The sequence below is a fragment of the Danio rerio genome, chromosome 9 (assembly GCF_049306965.1).
Source record: "Danio rerio strain Tuebingen ecotype United States chromosome 9, GRCz12tu, whole genome shotgun sequence".
Classification (NCBI taxonomy): domain Eukaryota; kingdom Metazoa; phylum Chordata; class Actinopteri; order Cypriniformes; family Danionidae; genus Danio; species Danio rerio.
The window spans coordinates 49556784-49577500 of NC_133184.1; the positions used below are offsets into that span (position 1 = coordinate 49556784).

Sequence of the window (20717 nt, forward strand, 5' to 3'; positions counted from 1 at the left end):
ACGTTTTCAAAATGTATGTATTTATTTATTATATAAAAAATAAAAATATGCTTAATTTTATAAATAAATAAAATTAATTATTAGAATTAATGGGTGCTCAGGGAGTATGGGGTCAGAGGCGCTCTGTTATGGGCCGTCACGTCCCTGTATGAACAGAGTAGGTGTCTGGTTCACATTGCCGGCAATAAGTCAGACTTGTTTTCAGTGCATGTTGGACTCCGGCAGGGCTGCTCTTTGTCATTAATTCTGTTCATAATTTTATGGACAGAATTTCAGGGTGCAGCCTTGGGCTGGAAGGGGTCCGGTTCGGGGACCACAGGATTTCATCTTGCAGATGATGTTGTGCTATTGGCTTTATCGAACATGGACCTTCAGCATGCACTGGGGCTGTTTGTTGCCGACTGTGACAAGGCTGGGAAGAGAATCAGCACCTCCAAGTCCAAGGCCATGCAAGGTGCTTCACCGGAAAAAAAGGTGTTTTGCTATCTCCAGGTTGGAGGAAAGTCCTTACCCCAGGTGGAGGAGTTCAAGTGTCTTAGGGTTTTGTTCATGAGTGAGGGAAGAATGGACTGTGAGATTTACAGGCTGATTGGTGCAGCTGCAGCAGTAATGCGGTCAATGTACCGATTTATTGTGGTAAAGAAGGAGCTTAGCCAAAAGGCAAAGCTTTCGATTTACCAGTCAATCTACATTCCTACTCTCACCTACGGTCATGAGTTTTGGGTCAAAAAGGACAAGTTCTCGGTTACTAGTGGCCGAAATGAGTTTCCTTTGCAGGGTGGCAGGGCGCACCCTTATGGATGGGGAGAAGAGCTCTGACACCCGGGAGGAGCTTGGAGTAGAGCCGCTGCTCCTCCAAATCAAACGAAGTCCGCTGAGGTGGCTCGGGCATCTATTTTGGATGCCTCCTGGACGCCTACCCTGGGACGTGTTCAAGGCATGTCCCACCAGGAGGAGGCCTCGGGGAAAACTTGGGATCCCCCTGGAGGAGCTGGAGGAAGTGTCTGGGGAGAAGGAAGTCTGGGGATCTCACCTAAGACTGCTGCCCCCGCGACCCGGTGGTAGAAAATGAATGAATGAATGAATGCATTATAATTAATATGAAATATTATTAATCAACATTTGGGTTTTTTCTGACACTAAAATTCTAAATAAAATAAAAAGAACTATTTTTATCTATCATATGATCGTATAATAGTATATGACAATTTTTTATGACATTTTAATAATTGTTTAAGTTATTTTGTACAGTTATTACATACACTATTCATAAAATATAAAACACATGAAATACAAAAAAAAAAATTATATATTTTTGGCATTTATATAGAGTTGGCATTTCTGTGTGGAGTTTGGAGTTTGCATGTTCTCCCTGTGTTGGCGGGGGTTTCCTCCGGGTGCTCTGGTTTCCCCCACAGTCCAAAGACATGCGGTACAGGTGAATTAAATAAGCTAAATTGGCCGTAGTGTATGTGTGTGAACTTGAGAGTGTATGGGTGTTTCCAAGTGTTGAGCTGTGGCTGGAAGGGCACCCGCTGTGTAAAACATGTACTGGATAAGTTGACGGTTCATTCCGCTGTGACGACCCCTGATTAATAAAGGGGCTAGGCCAAAAAGAAAATAAATGAATGAAAATACAACTTTATCTTCAAAATTTTGATGAAACACTAAATTACATTTCCCAATATTCTCTGTGGAACCAAAGCAACAGATACAACACCCAATTCCCATGATTCTAAAAAAAAAAACTAAATAAATAAAAACATAATTAGTATCATAATTAAAACTTTCATTGCAGTCCATAAAGAACCTCCAGTGTCCGGTTTTTCAAAAGGTTTAATCCTGATGTAATGTGATGAATATATATTATTAGTGACAGAATAAAATGAATTGTTTTTGATACATTTTGACTGCTGTTTGGGGGATTATTTTTATGAGGCCAAACTCTTTCTACTTTGCTGTAGGCCTATACTGAAAGGCTGCATAGGTTAAAGTCTACCTAATCACTGTAGCCTGATGGATCAACAAATACAATAAAACCTTATGAATAAATAGGATCTCTTGTAAGATACTGCATGATCCAAATATAGTATTATTTGATACATTTTTAAAGTTTTCATCACATTTTGGGCATGAAATCCACGCTGAATCCACCCTTCTCATGGGATCCACCCTCATTTTTTGGATCAAAGTGATCCAAATCCGATGAAAAAGGTCTAAAAAAAACCAAACTAAAGGTTTGATCTGGATCAAAACCAAAATTGCATTATACGTGATCTAATCCGATTATCTAATCCATTTTTTCTTTAAAAAAAAACATTTTCAAGATTTGATCCAATCACTTTTTCAAAATCCTAGTAGATTACTTTTGAAAAACCGGGCCCTGAACTTCTCATCCCATAAATTATATGTAATATTTAATCCACCAGAAGGTGTCAGTGTCTCACTGGTGTGTTTTACCTGAAAAGATTTTGGGGTGCAGGAACCTCCCATTTAAAACAATAGCTGAATACTAGAAAGGCTGCCTATGCAGAGCATATACAAAGAAATTAGATCATCAAACCTATTCGTGTGTTTAAAAACATCCGGTCGTTTAAGAAGCTCCTTCCATTGTAGCTCATCAGGTGATATGATGCCTTAAAAGCTGCTCTGCAAACACTTCATATAATACAGACACGTTCATACTGAAATATATCAGATGATGGCGGATATGTACTGGATATTCAACAGAAACATTTTTTTTTTTTTTTTCCTCTTGAACAAATGTGCAACATTTTAATCTTGCTCAAATTAATTTCGCAACTTTTTGTGGAAAATTGCACCAGCTGTAGTTACAACAATATTATCTAATGGTGGGTTCAAATTAAAAGTTGAATATTTTGAAATTGAACAAAATATAGGTTAGAAATTAATTCTACACATTTATGATAAACACACCGCACATTCCTCATCATTCATAACGTACTGAGGGAATTTGTCTATATTTAAACATTTGCATTGACATTTTATGCAAGTTACTTGTGCGAATACTATTAAATTTGCATTCAGTGCAAACTCAGCTTAAGCCATTTTGCCTTTTTTTGTAAATGGGTGTAATAATGAATATAATCGTCTGTGTACGTTATTTTATTAAAATGCATAGTAAAATTTGTGACAAACATTGCGCCCAGCCTTTAAATGTGTGTATTGCTCTTCTAATGTTGCAAAACAGCTGAAAACCTCTACTAAACAAAATAATTTTACTTGTGTGTCAATCATTTTGCTTATCCGGATTTCCTAACTATCCAAAGCAAAGGTTTCAAAACTCCGCTCTTTTCTGAACACCAAGTAGCATTAGCTTAACATTTTATTATTATTATTATTATCATATTCACATTTTGCAAGAGATAAAAGCTGCCTGCATGTAAAAACAATAAATATTAATAAATAAATAAAAATAGAAAAAAACTGGTCTGGCCCTTCTGGCATTTGCCAGAATTGCCAGATGGTCAATCCGCCCCTGATTAAGACATGTTAAATTCTTCTTTCATCATTTGCAGTGTTTCCAAATTGCTTTGCAATTTTTCTTACCAATGTTTATATCTGTGTTATATTATTTTCTGTGTCAGTTCATTCCGCTGTGGCGACCCCTGATAAATAAGGGACTAAGCCCGAAGTAAAATGAATGGATGAATTATTTTCTGTAAAGCTGCTTCTGACCATGACACGTTCACACCTAAAGAGACGTGTTTAAGGTTTTATATGCAGCATCCTTTATTTATTCCCTTAGGTAAGGCAAGATCTTCTCTTAAGGTTCATATTTAGGTAACATGTGCTCAATGCATTATAAATCTTGAAGCATTAGAATCGGTGCTCAGTATCAGCCGATCACTATGACAAGGAATCGGTACTTAATATTAGCTGCAAAAATCCTGATTGGAGCATCCCTAGCTTTGACCCAACTTGGCTGTCAGAGCAGCAATACTCCCTCTGGCTGTACAGTCTTGTACAGCCAGAGGGAGTATTGCTGCTCTGACAGCTCTGATCTAGGTAAGTCAGTAAATGCACCCTTAGGAAAAAGAAGTATACTAAAGTATAGGTCAAGTATAAAAGTATACTTTATTTAGAAAGTATACAAATATCAATGTACTAGTAGTGTACTTGAAATGTTCAACCAGAAGCCCATTAAGATACACTGCACTAAAAAAGCTGCACACTTTGTGGATAAAAAAAGATATAAAAATAAATGTAAATTTTTTTTTGCTTGTACGGTTGTACAGTTCTGCTGTCATTAAAAGAAACAAATTAACACCACGACTCTTTGTGTCAGTGTATGTCTGAACAGCTGCGTTTATCAAACCAGTACGCCCATGGGTGCAGAAATGGGCACAAATGCATTTGCTATTTAAACAACGTAGCATAAGACGCGAAAATGATACCGCTGCTGGGCTGTAGCTAGCAAAAAAAAACACTTGTGTTGCTCCTGGCACAACATTATGTTGAATGTATGATAGAGCTCATTGTATTTATTATGTAATTTTGAACATACAGCAGTATAAAAAAGATCTGCAGGGTATTTTAAGTTGAACATCAGAGATTTCTATAACATCTTGTCATAATCGTATGAGGAATAAACACGAGGAAGTCCTGAATGTGTGTTTACCGCAGCACTAAATATACGGTCATGCTGAGACGAGAAGTTTTAGCTGATTAAAGTAATGATGTTGGACTCAGCACAAAGCTCGTCGATCAGCAGGGAGAAATTAGCGGCCGTCTTCATCAATCTGCTTATCTCATTTCACTAATGCAGCTCCAGGAGAGGAGTGGCAGCTTCAGGAAGCCCTAATGAGTTGTAGTGAACGCTTATGTAACATGTGTGCCTTGTGTGTGTGTGCTTGAATCACAATGGCAATGATGGACGGGTGGGAAAAAATAAACAACACGTGATGGACCCAGTGTGGGAAATTTGCAAAGCTGAAGTGAGTAATTTCTGTGCCGTCGAACGCAATTGTTAAGAACCGATTCAGCCGTAACAACAGCGACTCAAACAGTGACGAGAAACAGTTCTGGCTCTCAAATCTTATTGGTCCAACAGTAAACCCCAGTGGATGGATCTGTTTATTAATCAGGGGTCGCCTCAGAGGAATGAACCGCCAACTTATCCAGCATATGTTTACACAGAGGATGCCCTTCCAGCTGCAACATATCACTGGAAAACACCCACACACTCTCATTCACACACACTCGTACACTACGGACAAATTAGCTTACCCAATTCACCTGTACCACCTCTTTGGACTGTATGGGAACTGGAGCACCGGAAGGAAACCCACACGAACGCAGGGGGGAATATGCAAACTCCACACAGAAATGCCAACTGACCCAGCTGAGGCTCGAACCAGTGACCTTCTTGATGTGAGGCGACAGTGCTACCCACTGCGCCACCCCTATTTGTTTATTCATTGATTATTATTAGTAGCATTATTATTATTATTATTATTATTATTATTATTATTATTATTATTATTATTATTATTATCTATAGTGACAAAAGTTAAAAGTCAAAATAAAAATTGTTTATAAAATGCTAAATACTAATTATTGGTAATAGAAAGTCAAGTTTAGTGCATTGCATTTTGGGATACCATGCTATTTCTCTACATTCTATTATGTTGAACATTTTTCTGTGCATACAGAACGTTTTTAAGTGCATGGAGCACACACCACACACTGCAGAAACAGTAAAACTAGTGTGTTAGCAAAACATCACTAACAAAATACAGTAAACTCCACTAACAAAATACAGAAATCCCACACTTCTCCTTTAAATGACATGAATGCACCTATGTGGTGGACAGACTCCTTTGTGTAAACTGGATTGGACGCCGTTCGATTGTGTGTGCCCGCTTGCATGTGTTTGCCATGTGTGCACACACATACACACACTACACCAGATACTGCACCAGCAGTATCTTCAAAAGCGGCCTGCACCCCTGAGGGTGATCAGAGGAGATTTAGCATTTCTCTCTGAAAAAGGAAAACAGTCTCAATGTCCACAGGCAGAGACGGGATGCTAATGAAACCGCAGAAAAGGCTATTTTTATGCACACGTTTCCCCTCCACATCGTTTCATATCTCTGGGTCACTTCAGCGCTGCGCCGGAGGTGTTTATGCTGGCGTGAAAAAAACGGCAGATCAATTGATGCCATTGAAAAGCAAACGAGCAACAACAGTGAGTCATGGCAGAGTCAGGCGGGCTGCTTTCACTCTCGCCGCCAACACTGCGATCGGCTGGAATGAAAATAATCAGATCAGATTGGGTTACAGGGCAGGGGGCTCCAAAGGGGGACGTACAGCATGTTCTGTCCTCATAATCAACGCAGGACGCCCTTCTCTGTCCAGCGAGGTGCTGCTCGACTTTGCCAAACTTTTTCTGCTGCATGGAGATTGCCTATATGATGTTTCAGAAGCAGCTCACTATACTGTAAGAAAATGCTTGCCTTACTTAAGAGTTTTTGTCTTGTTTCTAGTCCAAAGATTCAAAATACGCCAAATAAAACAGTAATTGTCTTGTTTTCAGAAATAAGGTCAAATAATTGAGTTATTCTTTATAACAAGCAAATTAATCTTCCAATGGGGTGAGCAAAATAAAATTAAAGGGTATCTATAATGCAAAGTCCACTGTTGGAAGCTGTTTAGACAAAACTGTGCATAGTGTGTCCACTGTCATATTGGAGTGATATAAACACAATAAGTTTCTTTTTTTTAAATCTTCTGATGTTAAAATAGGATCCAAATCCCAGTGATTTTGAAGCCCACGACAACGACCAGTTTTCCCCAACCACCGAATTGATTGACAGGGGCACATTAACATGTCTCTATAGTAAAGTGTATAATCATGTCGACAAAGCAGGATTTGAGAATAAACTGGGATTAAAAGATCTGATCCAACTCTCTGTGATCAGTCATCCATGTGACCTTTGACTCTGTATGACCCAGTAATTTGATAATGATATGTTAATGGAAGAATAAAATAAAATAAAAACATGCATGTTTGTAATAAAGAAAAGACAGTAAAATTACTATGTAAAACATAACCACTGGAATCAGCACATCTGCAGACTTTCAGGACAAATATAAACAAGGACACTTCAATCATACAGCAGGAGTCTCCGTTTGTGTGTGTGTACTGCGAACTTTGTAATGGTTTTTGTGGGACTCATCATTGCAGAAAAGCTCCACCACACATACATAAAATATCCCTACTTGGTATATTTGACTCATAAACTGAATCTCTGCTTTATTCGCTTTTGAAAAAATTAACCCAACAATTGTTTTGACCATATTTTGTTCAAGGATTGGTGGAAACAACCCAGCATTTGAGTCAATCATCTCTATTTATTTGCATATAGTATGCATATAAGCTGTTAAATAGATAAGATAAATATCTAAAAATAATAAGACTGACTTCTTATCAATCGTTGTCTAGTGACTAACAAGCATGAAAGTTTAAATAATGTTGGTTTAAGTCGAGTTTTTGTGAGCAGATGTACAATAAAGGCATATAAAATTAAATGGATGAATGGATGGACAGATGAACAGAAGGATAGAACAATATATGGATGGATGGATGGATGCATGGATGGATGGATGGATGGATGGATGGATGGATGGATGGATGGATGGATGGATTGATGGACAGACGAACAGAAGGATAGAACAATAAATGTATAAATGGATGGATGGATAGATAGATGGATGGATGAATCGACAGACGAACAGAAGGATAGAACAATATGTGGATGGATGGATGGATGGATGGATGGATGGATGGATGGATGGATAGATGGATGGGATGATAAAACAAAGGAATGATGAATGGATCGATGGATGAATGGAAGGATGGATGGATAGATGGATGGATGGAATGATGAAACAAAGGAATGATGGATGGATGAATTAATGGATGATAGATTGACGAATGTAAAGATAAAAAAGGAACGATGGATGAATGAATGAATAGATGGATGGATGGATGGATGGATGGATGGATGGATGGATGGAAGGAGGGATGGATGGATGATAAAACAAAGGAACAATGAATGAATGGATGGATGAATGGAAGGATGGATGGATAGATGGATGGAATGATAAAATGAAGGAATGATGGATGATTGAATTGATGGATGATGGATGGACGGATGTAAAGATAAAACAAAGGAACGATGGATGGATGGATGGATGGATGGATGGATGGATGGAATAATAAAATGAAGGAACAATGGATGAATTGATGGATGGAAGATTGGATGGATGGATAGATGGATGGATAGATGAACAGAAGAAAGGAAGGAAGTATTAAATGAATGATAAAACAAAGGAACCATAGATGAATGGATGGATGGATAGAGTCATCTTTGATCACAGACCGCACGTATCTCATATCTGAATGCTATAAAAATGAAACACGGGTGCAATTAATTCAAGCACTAAAAATGACAACAACTCAATTTAATGTTGCAGCTGAGTTCAGTCTGACCTGTGTCCTCGTGTGGAGTTCAGGACTATGATCAGGTCTGTATACGGCAAGCTTTATTTACAGTGAGATGAGACACAGCTGCCTGCGGTAAAACTGCACTCATTTATGAGCAGCATGGCAGGATGCTTATCTTCCAAAAGCTTTTAAGTGCAGCTTTGGTTCCTTTCAGACAAAGTTTACTTTGAGACAATCCACATATATCAGCTCAGATAAAGGCCAATCAAAAAGCAAATCATCTACTAAAAGAGCTTGTCAAGTCAATACTACCAAATTAACAGTTCATAAAACTCAGTCAGTGTGCAAGCAGATTACTTATGATTAGAGAAGTAGAGTAATCTTATTCACTGTCTGTTAATTAACAGTTTCCTAATTTTGTGATTCACAGGTGTTTTGTTTATTTATGGTTGTGAATTGCATTATGGGAGATTTATCTCTGCTCTGTCCAGTTTTGATGTTGAAAATTCAACAGTGACTTATTGACATTTTAATAGTTTGAGGCGAGATATTTTTTTAAAGAAATTATATATAGAGAACTATGTTTCTAAAATGTAATGTAATAATGTACTGTAAAGCATTTTTTTGTGCATGGCCATACACCCAAAGCTCCTCACAATCATCAGGGGAGTCTCTCCTAGAGCTGTAATCGGGCCATAAAAGTTAGGCCCAATTTGGTCCGAGCCCGACAAAAACATTTTGATTGACAGCTTTTTAAATGCTCAAAACCCGTTTACAACCAGACATTATTCAAATGTGCACACGCACACAGCTCCTTTACCTTTTTTTAAGAATGAGTCATTTATACGTGTTTTAACTAGTGCTGTCAATCGATAAAAAAAAAAACTAATTAACTGGATGGATGGATGGATGGATGGATGGATGGGATGATGGATGGATGGATGGATGGATGGATGGATGGAGGGATTGATGGATGGAGGGATTGATGGATGGATGGATGGATGGATGGATGGATGGATGGATGGATGGATGGGATGATGGATGGATGGATGGATCAATAGATGGATGGATGGATGGATGGATGGATCAATAGATTGATGGATGGATCAATAGATTGATGGATGGATCAATGGATGGGATAATGGATGGATGGATGGATGGATGCATCAATGGATGGATGGATGGATAATGATTAGTCAGGTATTATGTTCCTAATCCTACTCGATACGTAAAACCAACTTCCACCCTACTAACTATTAAGCAGCAGCTAATTAGCTTAAAGTCCTAGTTAATGGTTTGTTAATAGTATGAATTGTGACTTGAAATTAAGTGTTACCAAAATACGTTAAACAAAGTTCAATATAATAATTAAGTCACGCAGTGTGTGTATTAATCAAAGCCCTGTCTATAGCTAACTTATGAGTCCAAAAGATTTTTTGAGGTTATTTTGATGTTGCACTATATACTGTTTACACAATGTTTTCACAAAATATTTTATTATTTTTTTATATATATATATATATACAACGGTTCTGTGTGGTTCTTGAATCTTGAATATTTATTTTCTTTTTCATTATCTTATAACATCTATTCTTATTGAAATGTGCTATATAAATAAACTTGCCTTGTCTTGCCTTGATTGGCTGATAGCTGTGCGATATTTTGCCAGTAACATCACATAACAGCCTCTTCACCCTTCACCTTTGTGTATTGCTCCGTCCATATACAGTCAGCAACAAGCAGAGAGACACTCTACAGTTTGACAAATATCACTGCTGTTAGACAACAAAATAGTACTTTTGAGGCTTTTTTTAGTCAAGAATGTCATTGTTGAGATTGCAACTATGTAGTTTATTTATAAGAATAGTGCCTATTTTAAAATTTCTGAGAGAGCTCGTCGATGGCCATTAGCCTCTCAGAGTAGACCAAAGACGGTTGACATTTTATATCCACAAGATGACGACAGAGCCACATTATAAGCTCTCAGTCTGAATTTTAACTACAGCAAATCAAATCATTATTAAACTGGTAAGCATACCTGCCAACACTCCCATGTCTGGGAGTATCCCGTATTTCAGAACACTCTCCCGCAACCATCCCATTTTTTTATTTCTACCGGACAACTCCCGTAAAAGACTGCACACACATACACACACACACACAGAAAATTTATTTTTTATTTTTCCATTTGGCGTGCGTTATTAAATTCCTTACTCCTTATTTGTGTCTAATACCCCAGTTTGTCACAGGGGCATGAATGAAATGTTCATGAGTGAATGTAAGTGCCAAACTGCAGTTAAAGTTACCCAAAACTACAGAAAACTCTTACATGAAAGCACTTCACGTAAACACCTTAATTATTTTATTGTCTAGTAAGGCAAATAACTACATTACAGATGTCCATGTAAACACAGTCAGTAGTGTCTTCGAAGTAAGTGAAAGATCCAGAAGGGCATCCTGCTGATTTGATTCAGACGGCTCACTGGTCAGGTATACATCTGGTCAGGTATACATCCGTGCTAAAATATCAAGGTGAAAGTCATCATAGATTGCATAGAACAGACCCAGCTCCCAACCCAACTTTGAGAATAGATTAACATCAACATTTTTTTAATCACGCGATAAGAGTCTCGAATATAATAGTATAGTATATATAATAGTCAAAGAATATAATATATATTCATTCATTCAATTTCTTGTTGGCTTAGTCCCTTTATTAATCCAGGGTCGCCACAGCGGAATGAACCGCCAACTTATCCAACAAGTTTTTACGCAGCGGATGCCCTTCCAGCCGCAACCCATCTCTGGGAAACATCCACACACACTCATTCACACTCACACACTACAGACAATTTAGCCTACCCAATTCACCTGTACCGCCTGTCTTTGGACTGTGGGGGAAACCGGAGCACCCAGAGGAAACCCACGCGAAGGCAGCGACCTTCTTGCTGTGAGGCGACAGCACAACCTACTGCGCCACTGCCTCGCCTAATATAATATATATATATATATATATATATATATATATATATATATATATATATATATATATATATATATTTAAAATTGTTTGCAACCGCTTACCTTAAAAACATTTTGTAAACCCAATGAACTTTTTTTCCCCCTAGTTTGAAGTATGCCGGGGGCCCATTTACATCCACAAAGCCGCCCATAAAGCTCTCTATCCTGTACTTTCGGTCTCAAAGCCCAAAGCAATTAGAAGGACACAGCTCTTTGTGTTGTGATGGACATGAGCAGTAAGAAAGCAGCAGTTTAACAGCTCACACAATCAGCTAATAGTCTTAACCGTCACTAACTCAATAGCACTCAGAGGACACAAACCCCCCGGAGACACACAACAATGACAGATCTATCCGACTGAATGCAAATCATTACCTAAGATCATTAACATTAAACAATCAAACGCTAAAGTGATATATACCTGTACAGTTGAAGTCAGAATCATTAGCCTCCTGTGATTATTTATCTTATTTAAATATTTCCCAAATGATGTTTAACAGAGCAAGGAATTGTTCAAAGTTTCCTATTTTTTCTTCTGGAGAAAGTCTTATTTGTTTTATTTTGGCTAGAATAAAAGCAGTTTTTGAATATTTTAAGACCATTTAAGGAATGCTCTTAAATATTACAGGAAATACTGTGAAAAAAATGCCTTGCTCTGTTAAACATTGTTTAAGAAATATTTTAAAAAAGAAAATCACAGGAGGGCTAATAATTTTGACTTCTGTCAAAACTGTAACTGTAAACTGTATATATATATTGAAACATAGTGAGAGATCTTAAAGTGCAACACTTAAATGCATGACAAATACAAAGCCTTTGTGTTTGAACAAATTTCAGTCATTTCAATGAATCTCTACTAAAAATTAAAGTAGAGCTATTGTGCTATTAGAGCTATTTCAGTTAAATGCAAACATGAATGTGTATTGAACATGAAATGTAGCCTGTCTTTTGCCAAACTGATTCTGGATGTGAATGTGAGGTTTGCGCAGTCAGTGAGCATCACATGTCTCTGATTGTGCCAGTGCTTGGCAACAGCTGATTTGCACATCTCTTTGCTGATACCGGAGATTCTGCTAGCAATGTTTGGCTTTATGCAACAGATGATAATAAAGCAGTCTGAAGGAGAAATAGAGACTAGCTTTGCCATAATCCTGTCAAACTAAATCAATGCAGCTTTCAAAGTTGTAGGACAGAATATTGTTTACCATGACCTTTGACTCTGTATGACTCAGTTATTTGATAATGATATGTTAATGGGAGAATAAAATAAAATAAAACAAAAAATTAAAGTCAAATAAAAATTTGAAAATAAAAACTTAATTTAAAAATTAAATATAATGTAATTAATAAAAAAGTAAAATTTAAAAGTAAAATTAGAATGAATTGTAAATAAAGCAATTGATAAATAATTGAAATTAAAATATCAAAACTAAAAAGTACAATTTAAAATAAAAATAACATTTAAAAACGCTATTAAAAATTATTGTATAAATTATATTTAATTTAATTAAATGTACAAATTATAGCTTAAAAGGTGAAATTTAAAAAATAAATTAATAAAAAAATATATATATAAAAATAATTTAAAAATAAAATAAAATGTAATTAAATTAAACATACAAAATTTGAAAATTAATTTTAAAATTGAAATAAAATAAATTAAAAATAAAAAGTAAAATTGAAAAAATTGAAAAAAAAGTAAAAAAATAATTACATTTATTTAATTAGAATTATAAAATTAAAACATACTATTTAAAATAGAAACTTAAAAAAATATGCAAAATTAAACAATTAAAAAAAATATATATATATAGAGTAAAAAAATCACAGGTCTTTTCAGTTTATTTATGCAGCAGTATTGTCGTATGAAAACTTAATTTCTGCCCTGACAATGTTTGATGTCAAAAATGTAACTGCAGTTTAACAAAGTAAGTGTTTTAGCAGTCAGAATTGAAGTCAGAAGTCAGAATTATTAGCCCAATTTCTGTTTAAGAAAGAAAATATTTTTTCAACACATTTCTGAACATAATAGTTTTAATAACTTATTTCTAATAACTGATTTATTTTATCTTTGCTATAATGACAGTAAATAATATTTGACTAGATATTTTTCAAAATATGTATAGAAATAAATCACCAAAAGTTGCATAAATCGAGGTCCCATAGCACAATTCAAAACAGTAAATAAACAAACATTTCAGTTTTGAAGCATGCTGTGACTATACAGTTCAGACTTAGTCCCATGGACTTACATTTTTATTTTTACCATACAATGGAAATCCATTGGAAATAGTTTGTTCACCAACATTCCTCAGTCTATCTTTATCTGCATGTGTCCCGCAGCAGTATATATACTGTAAGGTTTGGCCCTAGTCGACCATCTAGCTTGCCTGCATCTGATGATGACTCCACTCATGGCTTAAAACCAAACATTAAAAACATCAGTGTTTAACGTTCAGACCTCCCATGATGGACATTCCTTTCCGACTGAATCTTTACCACAGCCGGATTCAAAGCAGGTGAACATCCGCCTCAGCCGTCCCGCCATAATGAAAACCTTCTGTTTCCCTCCAGTCACAGATGCACTGATGTCATCTACAATGCAGAGCTGATCCTCCCTATATGTAATTTATTCCAACACTGTTTTTCTCCCTGCACCTACATGAGTATCCTCTCTTACAATGATAAAGTCAGAACTATTAGCCCTCCATTTTAATTTTAATCCTTTGGTATTTTTTTCTGTTTAATGGAGAGAACACATTTACAACACATTTCTAGACATAATCGTTGTATAACTAATTTCTAATAACTTATTCATGTTTATCTTTGCCATGATGACAGTACAATATATTTGACTAGATATTTTTCAGACACTTCTATACAGCTTAAAGTGACATTTAAAGGCTTAACTAGGTTAATTAGGTTAACTAGGCAGGTTAGGGTAATTAGGCAAGTCATTGTATAACAGTGGTTTTTTCTGTAGACTATTGGAAAAAATATATGAGTCACAATGTCGAGAAAATATGCCTTTGTTTGTTATGAATACACGCCCTCTAGTGGCAAAAACATCTCTCATCAGCAATTACTTCAGTGCTCTTGTTTCTCTTTCAATTTTTTCAGCTTTACTCTGCTTCATACTACCATCCAGGGGTGCGTTTCCCAAAACCATCCTTAGCCAACTAAGGTTGCAAGTTCCGATGTTACCAGCATAGTTTGTTGATTTGCCATTTCCCAAATCCATCGCTCCAACGAACATTCGCAAACTGTGTCGCAAACTACACCTACAACTACACCTCTCGCAACTTGCACTCACAACTACACTTCTGGAACTGTAGTTTGAAATATAATTCCTGGCTGTGTTCTATTCCCACTTATCCCCCCTATGCTCTATTCATTTAGAACATTTTAACATTCAAAGTTGGAATTATTAAAAATAAAAAAGCATTAAGGTCATCTCTCTTAGGTGTAATTTGCTTTTAAACAATTTTTTCAATTAAGTTTTAGTGATCTTCATGTTTACAGTTGTGCTCCCTTCGCAGTGCACTTTGAAAACATTGATGTCATTTTGAACACATCCTCCAGCCAAAGTTATAGGTGACCTATTATTTAAAAGCAGAATTTACGTTACGTCTCCAAAGCTTGTGAAAAACAAAAAGCATATGCTAATTCTTTTAATCTATAGAGGGTTATTTATTAAGTATCTGTACTGTTGACATGGTCCTGCTGGTTAGAACATGTCTGGTGTGGTTTGCATGCGTCAAATTGTAAAAGTACACTTTTCAAAAAATAAAAAGTAAATAAACTACTTCATAATAATAATAATAATAATAACAACAATTTTTATTATTATTACTATTATTATTATTGTTATTATTATTATCATTATTATTGTTATTATTATTATTATTATTATTATTATTATTATTATCATCATCTTCATCATGATCATCATTAGTATTATTAATATTATTATTAACTTAGGATTTCTTTCATTTCCTAATTTGTAATATTTAATTTAATTTTATAATAAATAGCCTTATTATTTATTGATTCCTATGATTTATATATGATATTAGAATATGTTTTAGCTTTTGTAAGTGATTTGTTTTAAAACAGGATATTCTCAATAATATTTGTAAAGGAAACGCAGGCTCTATATGTGGCATTTACATATAATTCGGTTAATATGGAAAGCGAGTGCATGTTTTTACCAAAACTAACATTGTATTTATCTTTTAAATGCCTGTTTGTGTAAAACAATATAATTTGCACAAAGAAATGATGGGGTTTTTCTCCAAAGAAGTAGTTCCTCCGCCCCATTTAGAGTGTCATAATGGGCGTTTTACGTTATAACTAACATGGTTTAAGCGATGGATCTGTGATAGCGAAACTATGCGCTTTGGGAAACACTTGTCACTATATCGTTCTTTTCCCAAATGATGCATCAGACTATGATAGTTCAGGCGTGAGTAACCTCGTTGTTTGGGAAACACACCCCTGGCCCGGATTGGCTAATCATGAGGACCATGAGAATTCCCGGTGGGCCGGTCCGTTTTTTGGCCGTAAGGGCCGGTGTCTCTAGCTGCTTGCACGCTCAGCAGTCACACTTTTTTAATTAATTTATTTATTTGTTTATTCATTTATTTATTTGACCATAGCCTCACTCTTTTTATTCATTATTTTGCCGCAGCTCCGCTCTTTTTATTTATTTTCTCGCAGCCCCGTTAGCAAAATGCAGCCTGCAGGTTACTGATGACGTAACTATCATTCGACTTCAAACAGCAGCACCTTAGTGAATATAAGAATTCGAATAATTAATATTAATGAATATTACACCTGCTCAATGAAAATCAAATGATTCACTACATTAATAAATCTGACATAACTCGATCAGAAATCTAAAAAGAACTGATCAAACAGCTTCACACTTTGTATGTTATTAACATTTCTACTCTGGTCCAAACAGACTTTCCCCAAAAGTAAAAATATTTTAGGAAATACTCTGAAAATGCTCTTGTTAAACATCATTTAAGAGATATTTGAAAAAGAATAATTATTTTGATGTCAACTGTATTATTTGTGGAATTTCATTACACAAAGTTTTGCTGTCTGTCCTCAAGTCTCCGGACTTTGGCTACTCTTGCTTGGCTACCTCTCTATTAAGAACTGAACACCATTGTATCTTTAACCCACTGCCCTAATTAGTTCCCCCGTATCTCATCTGGTTACCCATTTATGGCATCAGTCCCCAAAGTTGCCCAGAAACATTGCTCAAACATGTCTGGTGTGGTTTGCATGCGTCAAATTGTAAAAGTAGACTTTTCAAAAAATAAAAAGTAAATAAACTACTTAATAATAATAATAATAATAATAATAATAATAATAATAATAATAATAACAATTATTATTATTATTATTATTATTATTATTATTATTATTATCATTATTATTATTATCATTATTATTGTTAATATTATTATTATTATTATTATTATTATTATCATCATCATCCTCATCATGATCATTATTAGTATTATTAATATTATTATTATTAACTTAGGATTTCTTTCATTTCCTATTTTGTAATATTAAATTTAATTTTATAATAAATAGCCTTATTATTTATTGATTCGTATGATTTATATATGATATTAGAATATGTTTTAGCTTTTGTAAGTGATTTGTTTAAAAACAAGATATGTCATATTCTCAATAATATTTGTAAAGGAAACGCAGGCTCTATATGTGGCATTTACATATAATTCGGTTAATATGGAAAGCGAGTGCATGTTTTTACCAAAACTAACATTGTATTTATCTTTTAAATGCCTGTTTGTGTAAAACAATATAATTTGCACAAAGAAATGATGGGGCTTTTCTCTAAAGAAGTAGTTCCTCCGCCCCATTTAGAGTGTTATAATGGGCGTTTTACGTTATAACTAACATGGTTTAAGCGATGGATCTATAATAGAGAAACTATGCGCTTTGGGAAACACTCGTCACTATATCGTTCTTTTCCCAAATGAAGCATCAGACTATGATAGTTCAGGCGTGAGTAACCTCGTTGTTTGGGAAACACACCCCTGGCCCGGATTGGCTAATCATGAGGACCATGAGAATTCCCGGTGGGCCGGTCCGTTTTTTGGCCGTAAGGGCCGGTGTCTCTAGCTGCTTGCACGCTCAGCAGTCGCACTTTTTTAATTAATTAATTTATTTGTTTATTCATTTATTTATTTGACCATAGCCTCACTCTTTTTATTCATTATTTTGCCGCAGCTCCGCTCTTTTTATTTATTTTCTCGCAGCCCCGTTAGCAAAATGCAGCCTGCAGGTTACTGATGACAAAACTATCATTCGACTTCAAACAGCAGCACCTTAGTGAATATAAGAATTCGAATAATTAATATTAATGAATATTACACCTGCTCAATGAAATCAAATGATTCACTACATTAATGAATCTGACATAACTCGATCAGAAATCTAAAAAGAACTGATCAAACAGCTTCACACTTTGTATGTTATTAACATTTCTACTGTGGTCCAAACAGACTTTCCCCAAAAGTAAAAATATTATAGGAAATACTCTGAAAATGCTCTTGTTAAACATCATTTAAGAGATATTTGAAAAAGAATAATTATTTTGATGTCAACTGTATTATTTGAGGAATTTCATTACACAAAGTTTTGCTGTCTGTCCTCAAGTCTCCGGACTTTGGCTACTCTTGCCTGGCTACCTCTCTATTAAGAACTGAACACCATTTTATCTTTAACCAACTGCCATAATTAGTTCCCCCGTATCTCATCTGGTTGCCCATTTATGGCATCATTCCCCAAAGTTGCCCAGAAACATTGCTCAAAAAGATCCCCTGTGTACCATCAGCATAACATCACACACTCCCTCTTAGCAGTCTAATGGAGTTAATGATTATGTTTCATTAGAGGAGAGAGGACTGACTGGTCACTGTGAGCAGATGTGCCCATCATAAACATTAGCAGATGATAGCCCTCAGGCTCTGGACTGACCTCTGCAGATGAGCCCCTCATTGTTGACCGTCTGCTTGCAAACGCCACAGTGTTTCCCCTTCTTGAACGTCTTCAGCCGGAAGGTGTGCGAGTGAACGGCTTCAAACTCTTCAGGCTGCGGGAGGAAGAAAACAAGGAATATTATAGAGAGGTGATCATATGAGTGCATTTAGCAGACGCTTTTTGGCCTTATGCTTTGATAAAGCAACTTATAATAAGTGTGCGCTTATTGTTTACAACAGTGTAAAACACATACAGTTGAAGTCAAAATTATGAGCCCTCCTGTGGGTTTTTCTTTAACAACTATTTCCCAAATTATGTTTAACAGGGAAAATAATTGTTCACAGTATTTCCTACATATTTTTTTTCTGAAAAAGTCTTAATTGTTTTATAAAAAAATAAAAAAACATTTTATGGTCAATATTATTAGCCCCTTTAAGCATTTTTTTCCCCCGATTGTCTGCAGAACAAACCATCGTTATTCAATGACTTTCCTAATTACCCTGATATCAAGTTCAGACTGCATTATTTTAACCCCGATTTTGATTCGCTGACAAAAAAAAGAGAGAAATCGCAAACAAATGCCTGAAATCACAAACAAATCGGTGCTCGTTCACGTGAGTAACAATCACAATGTGAACTACCAAAGATGCGATCTGAGAGAATTGCAGATGAGTCATCGACACCCGTCAGATATTTGGCATGTTAAATATCTGAAGCTGTCGGCCATTCAAAATCGTGTGAAATGCACCTACAGCCAATGAGAGAGCAGCATCCACTTGTGTGTGTATACCTGCAGGCCAGTGGGAGGATGGGGAGAAATTAAAAGGGCTTCTTTTAAGGTCTATTTAAACCCAAGAAATAGAGGAAAAACTATTGGAAATTTGGCAGGAGCACCCGTGTCTGTTTGACGTGTCATCTGAGCAATACCACAACCGGGTCGAAAAAGAAAAACGTTTCAGAAAAATGACTAATTCTCTACAAACTGTGAGAAAAATAAGCACATTTTCTACCTCACTAAATGCTTCTTTCTTATTATGTAGTCAATAGCAAAAGATATACGATGTGACATCACGTTGTTTCCATGTCACTTTTTCGCGTGTGTTTGGTTGTGAGTAGTAGTTTGTGGACCGAGATAAAGTTGTCAGTGAATCTTCTCATTGTACAGTCATGCAGTGTGACAGTCTGATCTCACAAGGAAACGTAAGTATTTCACGTTTTGATTCAAAATCGTGTGAAATGTGTTCTGATTGAAAATAACATCAGCTATCACCTACAGCCAATGACAGAGCAACATCCGCTAATATGGGTATTTGCAGGCCAGCGGGAGGTTGGGGAGAAGTTAAAAGGGCTTCTTTTAAGGTCTATTTACACCCAAGAAATGGAGGAAAAACTAGTGGAAATTTGGCAGGAGCAGCCGTGTTCGTTTGACGTGTCATCTGAGCAATACCACAACCTGATACCCCACCTCACAATACCTCACAATACCTGTGATCCGAACAAGCAAAAGGTTTCTTATTAGCGTGTAAACAGGGCAGCATCAGTCATGTTAAATTCGCCTTCTCCCTCTGTCACATCTGCGTAGTTATCCTAGCATTTCTCATAGTAATCTTCATAAACTAGCTCATGTACGGTGAGCGATAGCCTGCACGCAGGCGCACAGTGAGAAAAAAAAAGACTTAATATCACACAATGACAAGAAGTTATATAGATCGCGCCACCAAACACATGAACGAAAGTAACAACCACTGTTTAAAAAATGTAAAGAGTAGAAGGTACAGATATTTGTGTAAAAATGTAAGGAGTAAAAGTAAAAATTGTCAAAAAGTTTGTAGCAGAGTAAAGTACTGATACCAGAGAAATCTACTTAAGCACAGTAACAAAGTATTTGTACTCATCTCTGGTAATAACACATTATTCATGGTTTATTTCTCCTTTATTCATGCTTTTGCATTATGGGATCTTGACCTTTCCTCCAACAAATCTGAGATGTTGCATGTAAAAACGTATTGTACAATTACCAAACAGAGTAAAAAGAGAATAGCCTTCGGTGGAGACTAGCATACTTCTATCAATTATTATTATGTGCCTCATGTTTTCATTGGCTTTACTGTACATGCATGTGTCTGTGCACATGTTCAAGAAAGCTTATCAAGATTGCCTCATACTGTTTTCCTCTGAAGTGAAAAACGTAACC

General features: G+C 35.9%; 1 protein-coding gene across 35 annotated transcripts in view; it reads right to left on the reverse strand.

Annotated features, from left to right (window-relative positions):
* Positions 1-20717, reverse strand: part of tns1b (tensin 1b) — a 488173-nt gene that overhangs the window by 308400 nt on the left and 159056 nt on the right. For all 35 annotated transcript variants that reach the window (XM_073913184.1, XM_021479035.3, XM_073913181.1 and 32 more), the window contains exon 2: positions 18521-18635. In XM_073913184.1, the coding sequence (XP_073769285.1) occupies positions 18521-18635 (115 nt within the window). The remainder of the gene's footprint in view (positions 1-18520; positions 18636-20717) is intronic.